The sequence below is a fragment of the Mesoplodon bidens genome (genome assembly GCF_964165515.1).
Source record: "Mesoplodon bidens genome assembly, chromosome: 9".
Lineage (NCBI taxonomy): Eukaryota > Metazoa > Chordata > Mammalia > Artiodactyla > Ziphiidae > Mesoplodon > Mesoplodon bidens.
The window spans coordinates 17,678,338-17,693,123 of NC_138166.1; the positions used below are offsets into that span (position 1 = coordinate 17,678,338).

Sequence of the window (14,786 nt, forward strand, 5' to 3'; positions counted from 1 at the left end):
GGTTGCCATCAGAAATAATGAAGTTTGAAGTTCCTGAAAGTTATTCATTTATTGGACTCGACTTTCCACCCTTTTCTTGAATTCCAGGAGCCAGGTCAAGGCAATGAGCTCTCATGGAAAATTAAGCAGTTTTGCAAAGGTGCTTAAAGAAATATGCTTGTTTCAGGTTTCAGACTCTCAAGGGGATGATGGTCGTTGACTCCAGGTTTAAGACAATGATAAAGACTTCCAGATAGGAATGGACTTAGGTAGAACCTGACCAGTCTACCTGAAAAGCCTCCTGCCCCAAAATACCTGGTCTTATCCTGGATATTCACCCTTCTTGCTTTTTTTTTTCTCCCTACCTTTTAAGATTGCACAGTTTGGCAGTCATAGTAATGATCACATGGAATGGCGCTTATTGACTGAATATCTTGGCTGATTCAAGAATGACTATTCTTCTTTCCCAGGCAGCTGCCGAAGATGGCGGAGGGGCAGGTCCTGGTTCTCGATGGCCGAGGCCATCTCCCGGGCCGCCTGGCGGCCATCGTGGCTAAGCAGGTGCTTCTGGGTTGAAAGGTGGTGGTTGTGCGCTGTGAGGGCATCAACATTTCTGGCAATTTCTATAGAAACAAGTTGAAGTACCTGGCATTCCTCCGCAAGCGGATGAACACCAACCCCTCCCGTGGCCCCTACCACTTCCGAGCCCCCAGCCGCATCTTCTGGCGGACAGTGCGAGGCATGCTGCCCCACAAGACCAAGCGAGGCCAGGCCGCTCTGGACCGCCTCAAGGTGTTTGATAGGATCCCGCCACCCTACGACAAGAAAAAGCGGATGGTGGTTCCTGCCACCCTCAAGGTTGTGCGTCTGAAGCCTACACGGAAGTTTGCCTACCTAGGGCGCCTGGCTCATGAGGTTGGCTGGAAGTACCAGGCAGTAACGGCTACACTGGAGGAGAAGAGAAAGGAGAAGGCCAAGATCCACTACCGGAAAAAGAAGCAGCTCATGAGGCTACGGAAGCAGGCCGAAAAGAACATAGAGAAGAAAATCGACCGATTCACAGAGGTCCTCAAGACCCATGGATTCTTAGTCTGAGCCCAATAAAATTGACTGTTTCTTCTTCATGCTTGGCCTGGCCTGCCCTTCCTCCATCGCCACCCTAGGATGTGGGGGACCCCCAGGGGTGCCATCCAGGTGCCACAGGCAGCCTGGGGCTTAGAAGACTGGGTATAGCGAAGGCGCCTTAGCCACTGCTGTTTGAGAAAGGCCTTTTTAAAAGCATAGACAGTCGTAAGGGCTGTGCAGGCAGAATTTGCCTGTGACGTATTCATTCATGAGAGTTTTAGGACATGAACAGTTCGAACAACCAGTGCTGTTGCCATACTGGCAAAAGTGAGCTGGAAGACCTAATTGGAAGGGTCATTCACGACGCTTACAGGGAGTCTAAGCTTCCCGCATGGTCAGGTACTATACTCTGCAGCTGTTAGGATGTGAGAGAATGCGTGGGCAGCACGAGTTGGGGTTCTAAAAGGCCTTCATGGAAGGGAAGTATGGCCCAAGGCGTCACAGGCATTGCCCTTGTGTCTTCCCTGTATTTTGTGCTCCAAAACTAATAAATTATTTTTAAAGAAAAAAAAAAAAAAAGAATGACTATTCTAAGATGGTGGAATGATTTCTGAAAGTTACATCATCATCCACTGAAGTGAAGGGATCCATTATAACATGCATCTTCATTAGTTTGTTAGACACCTGACATAAATTCAAAGAAGAGGAGCCTCAGAGAGGCTCCTGGAAAAAAATATTATTTTATTGATCTGGAAAAATATTAGAATTAGAGATTCATAATCTATTTTTTAAATTAAAGAATAGAAACACAAATACAATTTCATTTTCAAACATATTTTTTTCCTTTTTAACTTTGGTAACAATAAAACAAAGATTTTCGCACAGAATCATCAGATAAAAATAAAGGGTGGGTCTCGTGTCTCAAGTTGTCCACTAACCTGACTTACTGTTAACCTACTGATCAGTCTGCACAGTCTGGTTTGATCAGTGGAGATTGCCCTCATTGAAAAGACTTTTCTAAAAGCACTTTACATCAAGTCAAGGCCTCCTTAATCCAGAATAAAGCTAAGTATATACAAGAGTGACTAAATATAAACAAAAGGTCAACTCAAGCATGAGCTCAGAATGGGGCCTCACGCACTTCTCTCTGAGTCTGGCTGGAGCATCATTTCTGCTGTGTGCATGCCTTAGGATATCACCCAGGGAACCGGATGTAGTGCTGTGGCTTGTCTTCTAATCCCCTCACTCTGGAGCCCTAGCCTTCAATGCCAGATAGATTCTCTTGCAAATGACCAAATACTTGACTTTGAACTTTTTTTTTTTTTTTTTTTTTTTTGGTACACGGGCCTCTCACTGCTGTGGCCTCTCACTGCTGTGGCCTCTCCCGTTGCGGAGCACAGGCTCCAGACGCGCAGGCTCAGCGGCCATGGCTCACGGGCCCAGCCGCTCCGTGGCACGTGGGATCTTCCCGGACCGGGGCACGAACCCGTGTCCCCTGTATCGGCAGGCAGACTCTCAACCACTGCACCACCAGGGAAGCCCTTGACTTTGAACTTTTAAAGAAAGATTAAATATGGGGTGATCAATGAATGAAAGTGCATTATGCAATCCCAGAAGTACGCAAAAAGTCAGGCAAAGAAAAGGGAAGTAAACATTCTTGGATGATTGGACCATGAGAGCATGAAAATTGCTTTCAATAAAGCCTTCTGTGACAATGGGGTCTTGAAGGAGTTGCAACTGAGATCCAAAGAAAAATGCAATAGCCGTGTGTATTTTTTGTTTAAATCTCTGTGTTCAATTGTGCTATGTAGAAGCCACTATTTTCTTCTCCCTTAACAAAATCTTGGGTGTATTCCATAACTTCCTGGTCACATTTGGTAATTAAAACTTAGTGTGGCTTAATTTAAACCCTTAATTGCATATCCAATTTACAGCTAGAGCTGCGACTCTGACTGTTTAGAAAGAGGATGGGGGGCAAGATCTGGCTCTGGATCAATGCTGTCCTCTTCTTCCTCTAGACCTAGATACTTAGGAGCCTGAAGCAGGGCTAGGGCACTCAAGAATCCTTCCTTACATGTCCACTCACTCTTGGGAGAGAGGTACCTCTGGACATTGTTCTGATTCTTCCTGGTCCCATCTACTACTAGTGGTTTCCCCACGGGTGGAGTATGTGGGTTTTTAAGCTTCCCCCCCACCCTCCCCAATTCAGCCTTGTCTGCCATTAGCCCTCCATCCCAGGTCTTGACTTGGTGACTATTGAAGGAATCCCAGGGCTCCTGCACCCAGCACCTCCACTACTATCTGGGCTCCCTCAGGTGGAGCCAATGAAAGGCAGGGGTCCTCTTTCACATCATCCAAGAATGGAAGAAAACTAGGTGGGCTGGGGATCATCCTGCCCTTCCCAGGTATTTCCACCACAGTTCCTCCAAGTTCTGATACTCAAGCCTTCAGAAATTTCTAGGCTGAAAGAAGGTCAGGGACTTCCCTGGCGGTCCAGTGGTTAGGACTTCACCTTCCAATGTTGTGGGGCATTGCTGGTTGAATCCCTGGTCAGGGAGCTGGGATCCCACGTGGCTGGCAGCCAAGAAGCCAAAACATAAAGCAGAAACAATATTGTAACAAATTCAATAAACACTTTTAAAAAAATGGTCCACATCAAAAAAATCTTTAAAAATATTTTAAAAAGAGGGTCACAGATTGCATATTCCTACATGCTTTGCCACCCCTCAGGGCTACACATCAAGCTCCCCCAAGAGCTCTAGCAGCCACTCTTCAATGGAAACATCCTAAGGGAAGGTCTGACATCTTTGGAGGTTCAGAAGGCCTCCAATTAAAGAATGAAATGTCAATTTCCCTTTATTGCAAGTACCCCAGTCATTATAAATGACTCTTCTGGAGCCCCCCCCACCTCACTTTGTTTCAGAAGTGGAAACATACTCTTCCCAGCCCCTTGGTTAGGGCGAGAACAGACTGGTACCAGTGCACTGTAATTCCCACATCGCCCTTACTAAGCCATCTTCTCTAGACTGGGGAGGGCCTGGTAGGATGGTGCTTGGCGGCAGTGGGACCATCCCACTGCCTCTCAGACACCCTAAAGTGTAGTTTCTGGTCCTAATGTGTGATGGTTTCTTTATGGGTCTTGTTAGAATATGAAGCTTCCTCTGATTCCCATGGTATTAAATATCTTGTTATACTAGCAAAATTGGACATGACTTAAAAGTGACTTGTCTGGGGGGGTGGGAAATGTGGTTCCAAAAAATGCAAGTACTATAGTAAGTGACGGGCAATTGAATGAAAGATTACATTTCACACACCCTGTTTAAACCAGTTTTTTTTTTATATTTGGGGCTCAAAGAATAAGCTCTTTCTTCACGAAAATTAGAGAAAGGAGACTGAATTGAGCTCACCTTCCCAAATCACAGGCATAGAGCCACAGGACAGATAAAGGTAGAGTCATGAGCGTATGTTGTATCACATGCCCCCTGAATTCAGCTTCCAACTTACAGCTTAAAGATCTTTGGGTCACCCAGGCATCCACCTTTCCTTCCATCCTTACACCCATCCATTCATCCATCTCCGTGTCCTGATTGTTATCAATTAAATTGCTATAACACAGTGTTTAATTATGTGGTCCAAAGTTCAATTGCACTAGAATCATCTGGAGTATTAACAAGTACCCCAGATAAATCTGATTAAAGTTTGGAAAACTAATGAGAAATTAAAGTTTGTGAAACTCTGGGCTACACTGAAAACGATAGCATGGCCCTTTCTCACCAGTGAAATCAGTGGTCAGTCTCCTCAGTGACATTTTCCCAGGCATGGATGGCCTCGTGAAGAACCTTCCCCTGAGACCTGGTCCAACATGTTTTATTCACATGCAAACTGGAATGTGCACATCTACATAAAGTGAGTCTACAAGTGTTTGCTCAGTATGTGAAAGGTTTTTGTAAAGTGCATTCAGAGAGTTCAGCAAAAGTAAACTGACTTACTAACCCTAACCCAGCCCCATAGACTTATACCACCCAACAGCAAGTACTCTTCACCACCTGAAATTATTGTTTATTTATTTGTTTTTGGCTCATTCTCCACCTTTGGAAATCTGAATGTAAACTCTTCGATATTAAGAACGTTGCCTGGGGCTTCCCTGGTGGCGCAGTGGTTGAGAGTCTGACTGCCCATGCAGGGGACACAGGTTCATACCCCAGTCTGGGAAGATCCCACATGCCACGGAGCGGCTGGGCCCATGAGCCATGGCTGCTGAGCCTGCGCGTCCAGAGCCTGTGCTCTGCAACGGGAGAGGCCACAACAGTGAGAGGCCCGCGTACCGCAAAAAACAAAAAAAAAAGAAAAAAAAAAGAAAAAAAGAACGTTGCCTGCTTGTTCACTGTGACCCCAGCACCTGGATTAGTACCCAGCACATAAGAAGCATGAAGTTAGCGTCTGTTAAGAACTCAGTGAGCCACATAAATATATACGAGTAGAACACACATTCTGCCAAAATAATCAGAAGGCACTGAAATGGACTAGGGATCACAGAAGGTTGAAGAGTGGTCGGGGTTGATTTTGGAAATATTCCTAGAGGCATCAATCTTGAGCTGAGATCTGAAAACCCTTCTGAAAGGTGTAGAGAATGGAGAGTGGAAACTTGCTCCACCTCTGTAGACTAATTCAGGCAGAGGCCTTGAGGCAGAAATTGAGAAATGGGTTTTGAAAAATCAGAAGCCCAGCTTTGCTGGAGCAGAGAGACCCTGGAGAGAAGGAACACATGAGATGGGGCACCAAGGTGGAGCAAATGGAGGCAAGTTGGAATCAAGGGCCAGAAGTTTCTATTTGGTCCAGATGGTAACACGAAGCCACTGAAGGGCCATGTTTACACATTTTCAAACTCCAATTAGGATACCACATGTTTTTATGGTCTAATCCCCCATTTTGGACCCATTAAATAAATTAGTTGAAAGAGAAAAACAAAGGGAAAAATAAAATGATGTGTCATTCAATAGCATTAGGAAAGCATGGGATAAATGTGTGAAGTTGGACTGTTTGACCTGGAACCAAATTAATCCAAATGTGGTCTTGATGGCCAAGTCTCCAGCTGAACAAAGGCCTGCGCCAATGTTTGAAAATATGAACGGCTAAGAAGGATAAAAAAAAAAAAAAGATGGTGGTTTGGGTGAGGAAAATAGGCATCTCTCTCCCTTTGAATGGTTTAGACATCCCCCTAATGAGGGTGGAAGGCTAGGCCACCTGATTTTGCATGCTCGATTCCAAGCTCTAGAGTCTAACGCTTCTGTAAGAACACTGCTTGAGACACAGGAGGAAGCAGCTGTTTGAGTGGAATTCCCTCTGGAGAGGAAGGAAAGCCAGCCATCCAGATGGGATCAGACAAAGAGAGGATGGGAGAGAAAGCAGCACTGGACAGAGAGCAAGACCAGGACTGTGGCACCTACTGCCTTTCCTTTCCTCAGCCTTCGCCACAAATTAGAACCTCTAGAAAATGGTGTATAGCGGCCCAACAAGAGTGGGAAGGCAGAGAAAAATGCTGCTTTCTTGAGACAGTCACCATCCTCATCCTCCTGTGCTAGGACGATGTCACTGTTTAGAACCCCGTGACTCAAAGTGTGGTTCCCCAACAGGGGCATCCATAACCCCCAGGGGCTTCTGAGAAATACAGCAACTTTGACCTCACCCTCGACTTACTAAGGAAGACTCTGCACTTTCACAATCTTTCCCAAATGATTCATAAGCACGTGAAAGTTTGAGAAGCTCTGTGTCAGAAGATTTGGAGCAAAGTAGATAAGATCAAATCAGAGGTGAGAAAATTAGAGGTGAGGGCATGACTGTAATCCCCTGGGACAGGAAGCAGCACAAGTAGTCCCACCCCCCTGCCAATGGAACTTGGACAGTTTACAAGAATTGCTGCAGACCCACCCACTGCTATCCAACCATGGGGACTCAGACTCACAGATGTACACTTGTGCACACAAATAGAAGTCCCTGGGAATGCATCGGTGGGAGAATTTCTGCTGTGTCCAACCTCAGATCAGCTTGTTTGTCTGCTTTACAATATGACTTCGGAGCTACTGTCTTTTCCCTGAATGACACCCAGTTCCTTTCATCAATTATGTTTTATGTTCTTTCCCTGTTTTACTTCATACTCCACTCTTGAATCTTTCTTGAGTGCAGCCCCAGGTCAACCAATAACTGGCAAAGCCAAATCAAGAACAGTTAGAACCGCAGTTCTTTGCCATTCAGCTGGAAAAATAATGATTCCCCAGCTTCTCAAGTGTGGAAATTTCTCAGAACCAGCCTCTTTCCAGGGCCTAGGGACCCTCCCGCGCTAGTTCAATGAGCTTTCCATCACTCGTAAGTATTTTCTTATACTCCTCAGGAGGGTCCAGACTTGATTAGCTCACCCTCCACTGCCTCTTCCCATCACCTCGAAAGCTCCTTATTGCCTTTCTGTGTAGTTTTTCAGTCTCTGTCAAGGGCAGGACACTAGCCTGACTTAGGGCAAAGGTTCACATCTGACGAATCTGGGTTCAACCTGGCTCCAGGTGTCTGTGGCCCTGGTCAAGTTCCTCAGTCTTTAGGAGCTTCAGATTCTTTACCTGTAGAATGGGAATAATAATACCAGCTGCACAGAAATGTGTCATTATCAAAGAGGCAATGTTACCTAAAGTTGTCAGCATGGCACCTGCCCATGGCAAGTGCTCAAAAAATGATAAGTGACAGCTAGCTGGGGCCTTTGATGGTAAATTAGATAATCTTGACTTACAAGAAGCATTAGTCTATCCAAATGCCTCATTTATACTGTGGTTACTTCACTTCTCTCTGGACAGGGCTACCCTAAGATTCATGTAGGTTTTAGGTGAGAAGATTGTCCATTCAATTACACTACTCTTAAATCCAGAGAAACTGAAAGAAAAATCCAGTAAAAGAATGCGAAGTCAGGAAATGTATCAGGAAATGTATCATGATGAAGCTGTGGGTGTACTCTTTGACTCTCAGGATCTACGATGAAAATTCTCAATAAAAGGCAAAAGAGCTCGACCTTGTTTAAGTATTTCCACATTCAGAACTCTTGTAAATATCTGTATAAGCGGATTACACGGCTGTCAGCACACTAAGGCCATCTGCAAGCCACCATTGATAATCCAAGTAAAGAATGTCTGATAAAATCTTATACTGTGATTTTGTTTTTTTAACCAAAAAGTCACTTCTGTGATTGCAGAAAGTTTTGTCCCATGCAGTTGACTGCGCTGTTTCATAACAATGATAAACACGAATGGCATTTCACTACAAACTGTGGAAATACTACATGATTTCTGCTCCTTTGGCTGACCAGTCATTTATCACAGGTCATTTACATAGGGCTGGATGGCTTGGTAAACTAATCACTCACCTCCTTCATGTGGTACTGTGTTCTTCTTAGTACATCATGTGAAATTAGTTTAATGATTCCAGTTCCTTCTCCTGGGAGCCACAGCCCAGATCATAGACAAACCAAAAACAATTTGGCTGAACCCACCAGCCTGAGTCCACATCAGGGGACAAGAGTGTCTTTTCTTTTTTTTTTTTTTTAAGTATACATTAAAAAATATTTATTTATGTATTTGGCTGTGTCACGGAGCACGGGCTCTCCAGTTGTGGCACGCCAGCCTTAGAGTGCATGTGCTTAGTTGCCCCATGGCATGCAGGATCTTAGCTGTCTGACCAGGGATCCAACCTGTGTTCCCTGCATTGGAAGGTGGATTCTTAACCACTGGACCACCAGGGAAGTCCCGACAGTAGTGTCTTGATGTTGGATTCATGGACAGACAGTGAGTCAGTTCTGACTTCTGAGAAGGAAGCTTTGGCTGAGGACAGAGATAAAAATACAGTAATAGAAAAAAAAAGTGATGTCTGTGTGCATGTGTGCATAGGTATACATATGCATGTATTTTTGTTTTTTAGAGCTTTGCAACGGGTTTTCATTTTTGCTTTATATCTATTACAGTGTCTGAAACCTAAAGAAATACATTTTCTCTTCAAATTTGGATGTGTGTGTAAATATCATTTGCCTGGACTCAGCACACTCAATGCCATGGTTTCTTGGTCTCTATCTGCTCTGAAATCATCAAGCTTTGTCTGTTCATGTGTGTAAACGTGTGTGTGCATGTGCATGTGCGTGTGTGTTTGTGACTGTAGTTATGAGCTAATGGAGGAAGGCAAATATTCTGACAGAATTTCAAGGGGCTACCTAATAAAATTTTGATCATGACATAGGTTATTTGCTTTGAAAAAAAAGAGAAACATCTCTTTAGATTTTTTTTCCCACTGGTTTGTTTATCCTCCTACTCTCTCACAACAACATTTCTGGTCTCACACGCTCTTCCAAAACTTTGCAACGCTTCAACAAAAGGTGAGGTCTAAATCCCCTGTCTTTGAAAGTGTGCCTTTTTGTAACTACCCCAATGAATAAAACATCATGGATGTGAGGCTACATGACTTCTGAGGCTGCACCATTAAGAGCTTACGGCTTCTCTCGCTCTCTCTCTCTCTCTCTCTCTCTCTCTCTTTCAGCCTCTCTCCCACATGTCTTGGGAACCCTGAGCTGATATGTAAGGAGTACACCCTCCCTGAAATAGGGAACCCTCCTACACTGTGGGTGGGAATGTAAATTGCAGCCGATATGGAGAACAGTATGGAGGCTCCTCAAAAAACTAAAAATAGAGTTACCGGATGACTCAGCAATGCCACTCCTGGGCATATACCCAGAGAAAACCATAATTCAAAAAGAGACATGCACCCCAATGTTCATTGCAGCACTGTTTACAATAGTCAGGTCATGGAAGCAGCCTAAGTGTCCACCAACAGAGGAATGGGTAAAGAAGATGTGGTACATACATACAATGGAGTACTACTTAGCCATAAAGAGGAATGAAATAGTGCCATTCGCAGAGACGTGGACAGACCTACAGACTGTCATACAGAGTGAAGTAAGTCAGAAAGAGAAAAGCAAATACCACATAATATCACTTATATGTGGAATCTAGAAAAGTGGTACAGATGAACTTATTTGCAAAGCAGAGGTAGAGACACAGATGTAGAGAACAAACTTATGGATACCAAGGGGGAAAGGGGGGGTGGGTTGGATTGGGAGATGGGGATTGACCTATATTACACACACTACTCTGTATCAAAGAGATAACTAATGAGACCCTACTGTATAGCACAGGGAACTCTACTCAATGCTCTGTGGTGACCTAAATGGGAAGCAAATCCAAGAAAGAGGGGATATGTGTATAGGCATAGCTGATTCACTTTGCTGTACAGCAGAAACTAACACAACGTTGTAAAGCAACTGTACTCCAATAAAAATTAAAAAAAAAAAAAAAAAAAAAAGAAGTACACCCTCCCTGAAGCTGCTGTGCTGGAGGCAACCTGAGGAGAGACCACACTGCAGAGGGAGCCGTGCCCGCGAAGCGCAGGGGTCCAGCTCCCAGCTCTCTGACTTTTCTCAGCTGAAGCAGTAAACTTCCAGAGGGCCGAGGGAGCTTTCAGAGGACCCCGCGCCCCACCTTCACGCTGCCCTCGCCCGTGTCAGGTGCAGCCAGCCTCCCAGCCGAGAGGGACTCATCCAGATGGGCGGAGATCAACTGTCCCCACCAAATCCTGTCCCATTCGCAGATTTATGAGCAAAATAAATGTGGTTAAGTTACTCCATTTGGGGGTGGTTTCTTACACAACAACGGATAACTGGAGCACACACCATGTGAAATTAGCTTGATGATTTTTTTTTCCCTTTGGGGATTTTTTTAAATTGGGGGAACCGTCATCTAATTCCAAGACAAACCAAAACGTTTGACTGAATCCACCAACCTGGGTTCACACGGGAGGGCAGTTGTGACTTGATACTGATTTGGCGAAAGTCAGCGGCTTCTGAGAAGGAGCCTTTGCCTGGAGAAGCAGATAATAATATATATATTTTTAAAGTGTGTGTAACAACATCGTACCCATGCCAGTTTCCTGGTTTTAATACTGAACTGTGGTTACATAAAACAAAAACATTGGGGCAAACTGGATGAAGGGTACACGGGATCTCTCTGTGAAGTTTTGCAACTGCATGGGAATCTAATTGTTTCCAAAAAAATTATAAGTGGCTGTATATGAGTACGTGTGTGTGTATGTGTGTGTGCGTGTGTGTGTTGGGGTGGACGACGTGGTGAATGGATTGAGTTGAAATGGCCAATATTCTGGTGGAACGTCCGGTGACTCTTTAATAAAAGTTTGATCATTACATATATTAGCTACCGTTTAAAAAAGAAACATCAGATATTTTTATTAATTAATTCACGGCCGCCCCATCAGTCTCACATCAGATTTAAGAAGCGAGAAGGGGCATTTTACTTGCACCTCAGTTTGCACCACTTTCATACTGGAAAACCATGATAAGTATTGATAAGACGGATCTGAAAACTGTAAAAGAATCCCAGCCTCTCCTGGTGGGTTCCAGTTTCTTCCAGGCTACTGAGAGGACTTGGGGATGTGCTTGCCAGGCTGGAGGTGATAATCCCTGAAGGGAAAAGCTACCAAACTTGACATTAATCCCAGGAATCAGTTTGAACCGATGACTAAAGAGGTGTTTTTTTTTAAACAAGGGAAAATGAAACTAGGGACAGTTGCACGGTCCCACAGGATCCCTAAGAAAATTTTTACTCAGCTTTCTGAATTCCCTTTCTGTTTTCATCATCAGATTTCTTTTACTGGTAGGTGGAGGAAGATGGCAGACGTAATACCTTAGGGATCTGACAAGGTTCACAGCACCCAGAGAAGCAGGTTGGAGAAATTGGGACCAAATGAAAATGTGGAGCATAGATGAGCCCACGCATGGCATATGCTGGAAATCTATTCATTTCCCATAACATAGCTGAGAACTGTGGGGTTCTTTAATTTAAATTTTTTTTTTTTTAATTTTTGGCTGTGCCATGCAGCTTGCAGGGTCTTAGTTCCCCAACCAGGGATCGGACCCGGGCCCCCAGCAGTGGAAGCACGGAGTCCTAACAACTGGACTGCCAGGGGATTCCCAGAATTGTGAATTTCTTTTTTTTAACAAAAAGACAAGTATTATTGCAAGCAGAACTTTTTAATTAAAGGAGAGATACAATTACAGGAGATATTGATGTGGATCCTTAACACTGAGAAGACTTTTTCTCCCCAGCAGTCTGGTGGTCATTGAAGGAGTCAGGAGTGAAAAGACGGACAGTGAATTAGAGCTGGAACTCAAATAAGAGCCTCTTGTCTCAGAAAGAAGACTGATTAATTGATAGTGGCGTGAATGGAGGCTTTTTGCTTTGCATGGTTTGATGGCGTGTGCACGCTTGTGTGTGTGTGAGTGTGTGTGTACACATGCTGATTTTAAGCGATTGATGCAGCAAAATAAATTAGTGTAGATGATTACTGAGAACGGTTGTGATCAGAGATTTTCAAACTTGGCTGATCATTACCTCCTGTAGTGTTTTTACAGTGTAGATTCCCAGGCGCTGCTCCAGACCTTGTGAGTCAGAACCTTTGAAAGTAGAGCCCTAAATTGTAGATTTTTAAGTGCTCCCCAGATGATTCTTAGTAGCGCTCAGGTTTGGAGAACTAGGTAGGGATGAATGGATGTTTCAGTTTCCTATCCTTCAAGTGACACTGGCATCAGGCCATTTCTATTCAACTGTGCTGAGGTAACAGGACTGTCCATGGGCCATTCCTGGTGGAGCCTTTCAGACAATGAACTCCCAGAGACAATGGCAGACCCAGTGTGAACTCTCTGCTGTGTGGGAAACACATTCAGAGTGACTTTATTTCTAGATTTGTCTATTTTAACCCAGGAATCCATTTACACATACCTCCCCAAATCTCTTTCCTGCTTCCTCCCTTGAAGGCCAACAGTTCACCACACAAAACGTCCCCAGGCTGTGTGTGGCAGTGGGAGTGTGTCTGCCAGGAAGCAAGCCCTCAGGGCAGAGACCCCTTCTCAGCCCGGTGTCTGCATTCAGTTAGGACGGTTTCCAAGATCTGGTGTTTCAGGGAGTCCTCCAGACAGGAAGGACTTGTTGTTAAAGGGAATGGGTACTCATAAGACTGGTTCTTTTTTTTTTTTTTTTTTTTTTTTTTTTTGCCGTACACGGGCCTCTCACCATCGGGGCCTCTCCCGTTGCGGAGCACAGGCTCTGGACGCGCAGGCTCAGCGGCCATGGCTCACGGGCCCAGCCGCTCCACGGCATGTGGGATCTTCCCGGACCGGGGCACGAACCCGTGTCCCCTGCATCGGCAGGCGGACTCTCAACCACTGCGCCACCAGGGAAGCCCAAGACTGGTTCTTTATGAAAACACCCTGACTGGCCAGATGGACAAAGGAGAAGGGGTTTTACTCAAAAATGAATTCTTCTCAATCTTGTGACCAGCATAGAGCTTCACCCTGATCATCTCTATATGATTCAGGGAGGGTTAGCTTCTGTTTCTTACAGTCCCCAAACCTCAGTGGTTTAATGAAAGTTAACTTCTTATTCCCATCCCAGTATACTGCAAGCCACTTGGGGCTATGCTCCACGGGGTCATTCAGGGACCCAGGATCCTTCATCCGCACTGTTCTGCCATTTCCCAGGGTCTCAGAGTCCTCCTCTGAAGTCTTTGCATTAGACCGGCAGGTGAGGAATGAGGAAATAATATGGAAAATCCATGGAACACTTTTTGTGGTTAAAGCTTGGGGATTCTGTTAGCTAGAGCCCGGGTTCATGACCTCACTTAGCAAAGGAGGCTAACAGATGTAGGCTAGCTATGTGCTTAGGTAAAAATAGAAACAGGTTTTGGTGAACACATAGTCTTTGCCACCATCTCTTTGGCAGCTTTAAAAATATGATGTGATGAGAATGAATTGATCTGTGAGGTTTTCCTCCCCCAAACCCATAACCCCCGACTAATCATGAGAAAAACATCAGACAATTCCCAATTGAGGGATATTCTACAGAATGCCTAACTAGGACTCCTTAAAGCTGTCAAAGTCATCAAAAACAAGGAAAGTCTGAGGAACTGTCACAGCCAAGAAGAGCCCAAAGTGATATGACAGGTAAATGTAATGTGGTGTCCGGGGTGGGATCCTGGAAAAGGACTTTAAATAGAAACTAAGGGAATTTGAATACAGTGTGGACTCTAGTTAATAACAAGGCATCAGTATTTGTTCACTAATTGTGACAAGTGTATCATACACGTGTAAGATGCTAATAATAGTGGAATCTGGGTCTGGGGCATGTGGGGACTCTCTGTACCACCTTCATAACTTTTCTATAAATCTAAAACTGTTTAAAAAATTTTTTTAAGTTTGTTTAAAATTTTTAAGAAGTGAGTGCCAGGAAACCCTACAACAGCTGTTTTCCTGCCATAGCCATGAAAAACCACTTTGTCTACTGAGAAATTATTACTCTGGTCTTCTCCTTACAGTCATTTATTTACTTACACCTGTTCCCTCTACCTTTCCTCATCTCAGAGCGATCATGTCTCAAGAACAATTCTTGTATTACCTTATTAATACCATGCTTCCTGTTCCTCTAAGAACATGGACCAAAACAATAGATAATGCAAAAATTAAAAGCTCTTATACTTCTGTGCTAAAACACACAAACATATCCTTAGACACACATGCATACGCATACACACGCACAGGATTCAGGAAACCTCTCCCCTGGTTTTCACTGGGATCACTACTTTTAGATTTTCAT

General features: G+C 44.4%; 1 protein-coding gene across 1 annotated transcript; it reads left to right on the forward strand.

Moving 5' to 3' along the window:
- The first annotated feature begins 437 nt into the window (after positions 1-437).
- Positions 438-1,103, forward strand: LOC308622723 (large ribosomal subunit protein uL13-like). The gene has a single exon (XM_081244356.1). The coding sequence runs from the start codon at positions 646-648 to the stop codon at positions 1,072-1,074; it is 429 nt and encodes a 142-aa protein (XP_081100482.1). The 5' UTR covers positions 438-645; the 3' UTR covers positions 1,075-1,103.
- Positions 1,104-14,786: the final 13,683 nt, after the last annotated feature.

Coding starts and splice junctions, on each gene's coding strand:
- LOC308622723 (XM_081244356.1), top strand. CDS start 646: ATGAACACCAACCCCTCCCGTGGCCCCTACCACTTCCGAGCCCCCAGC.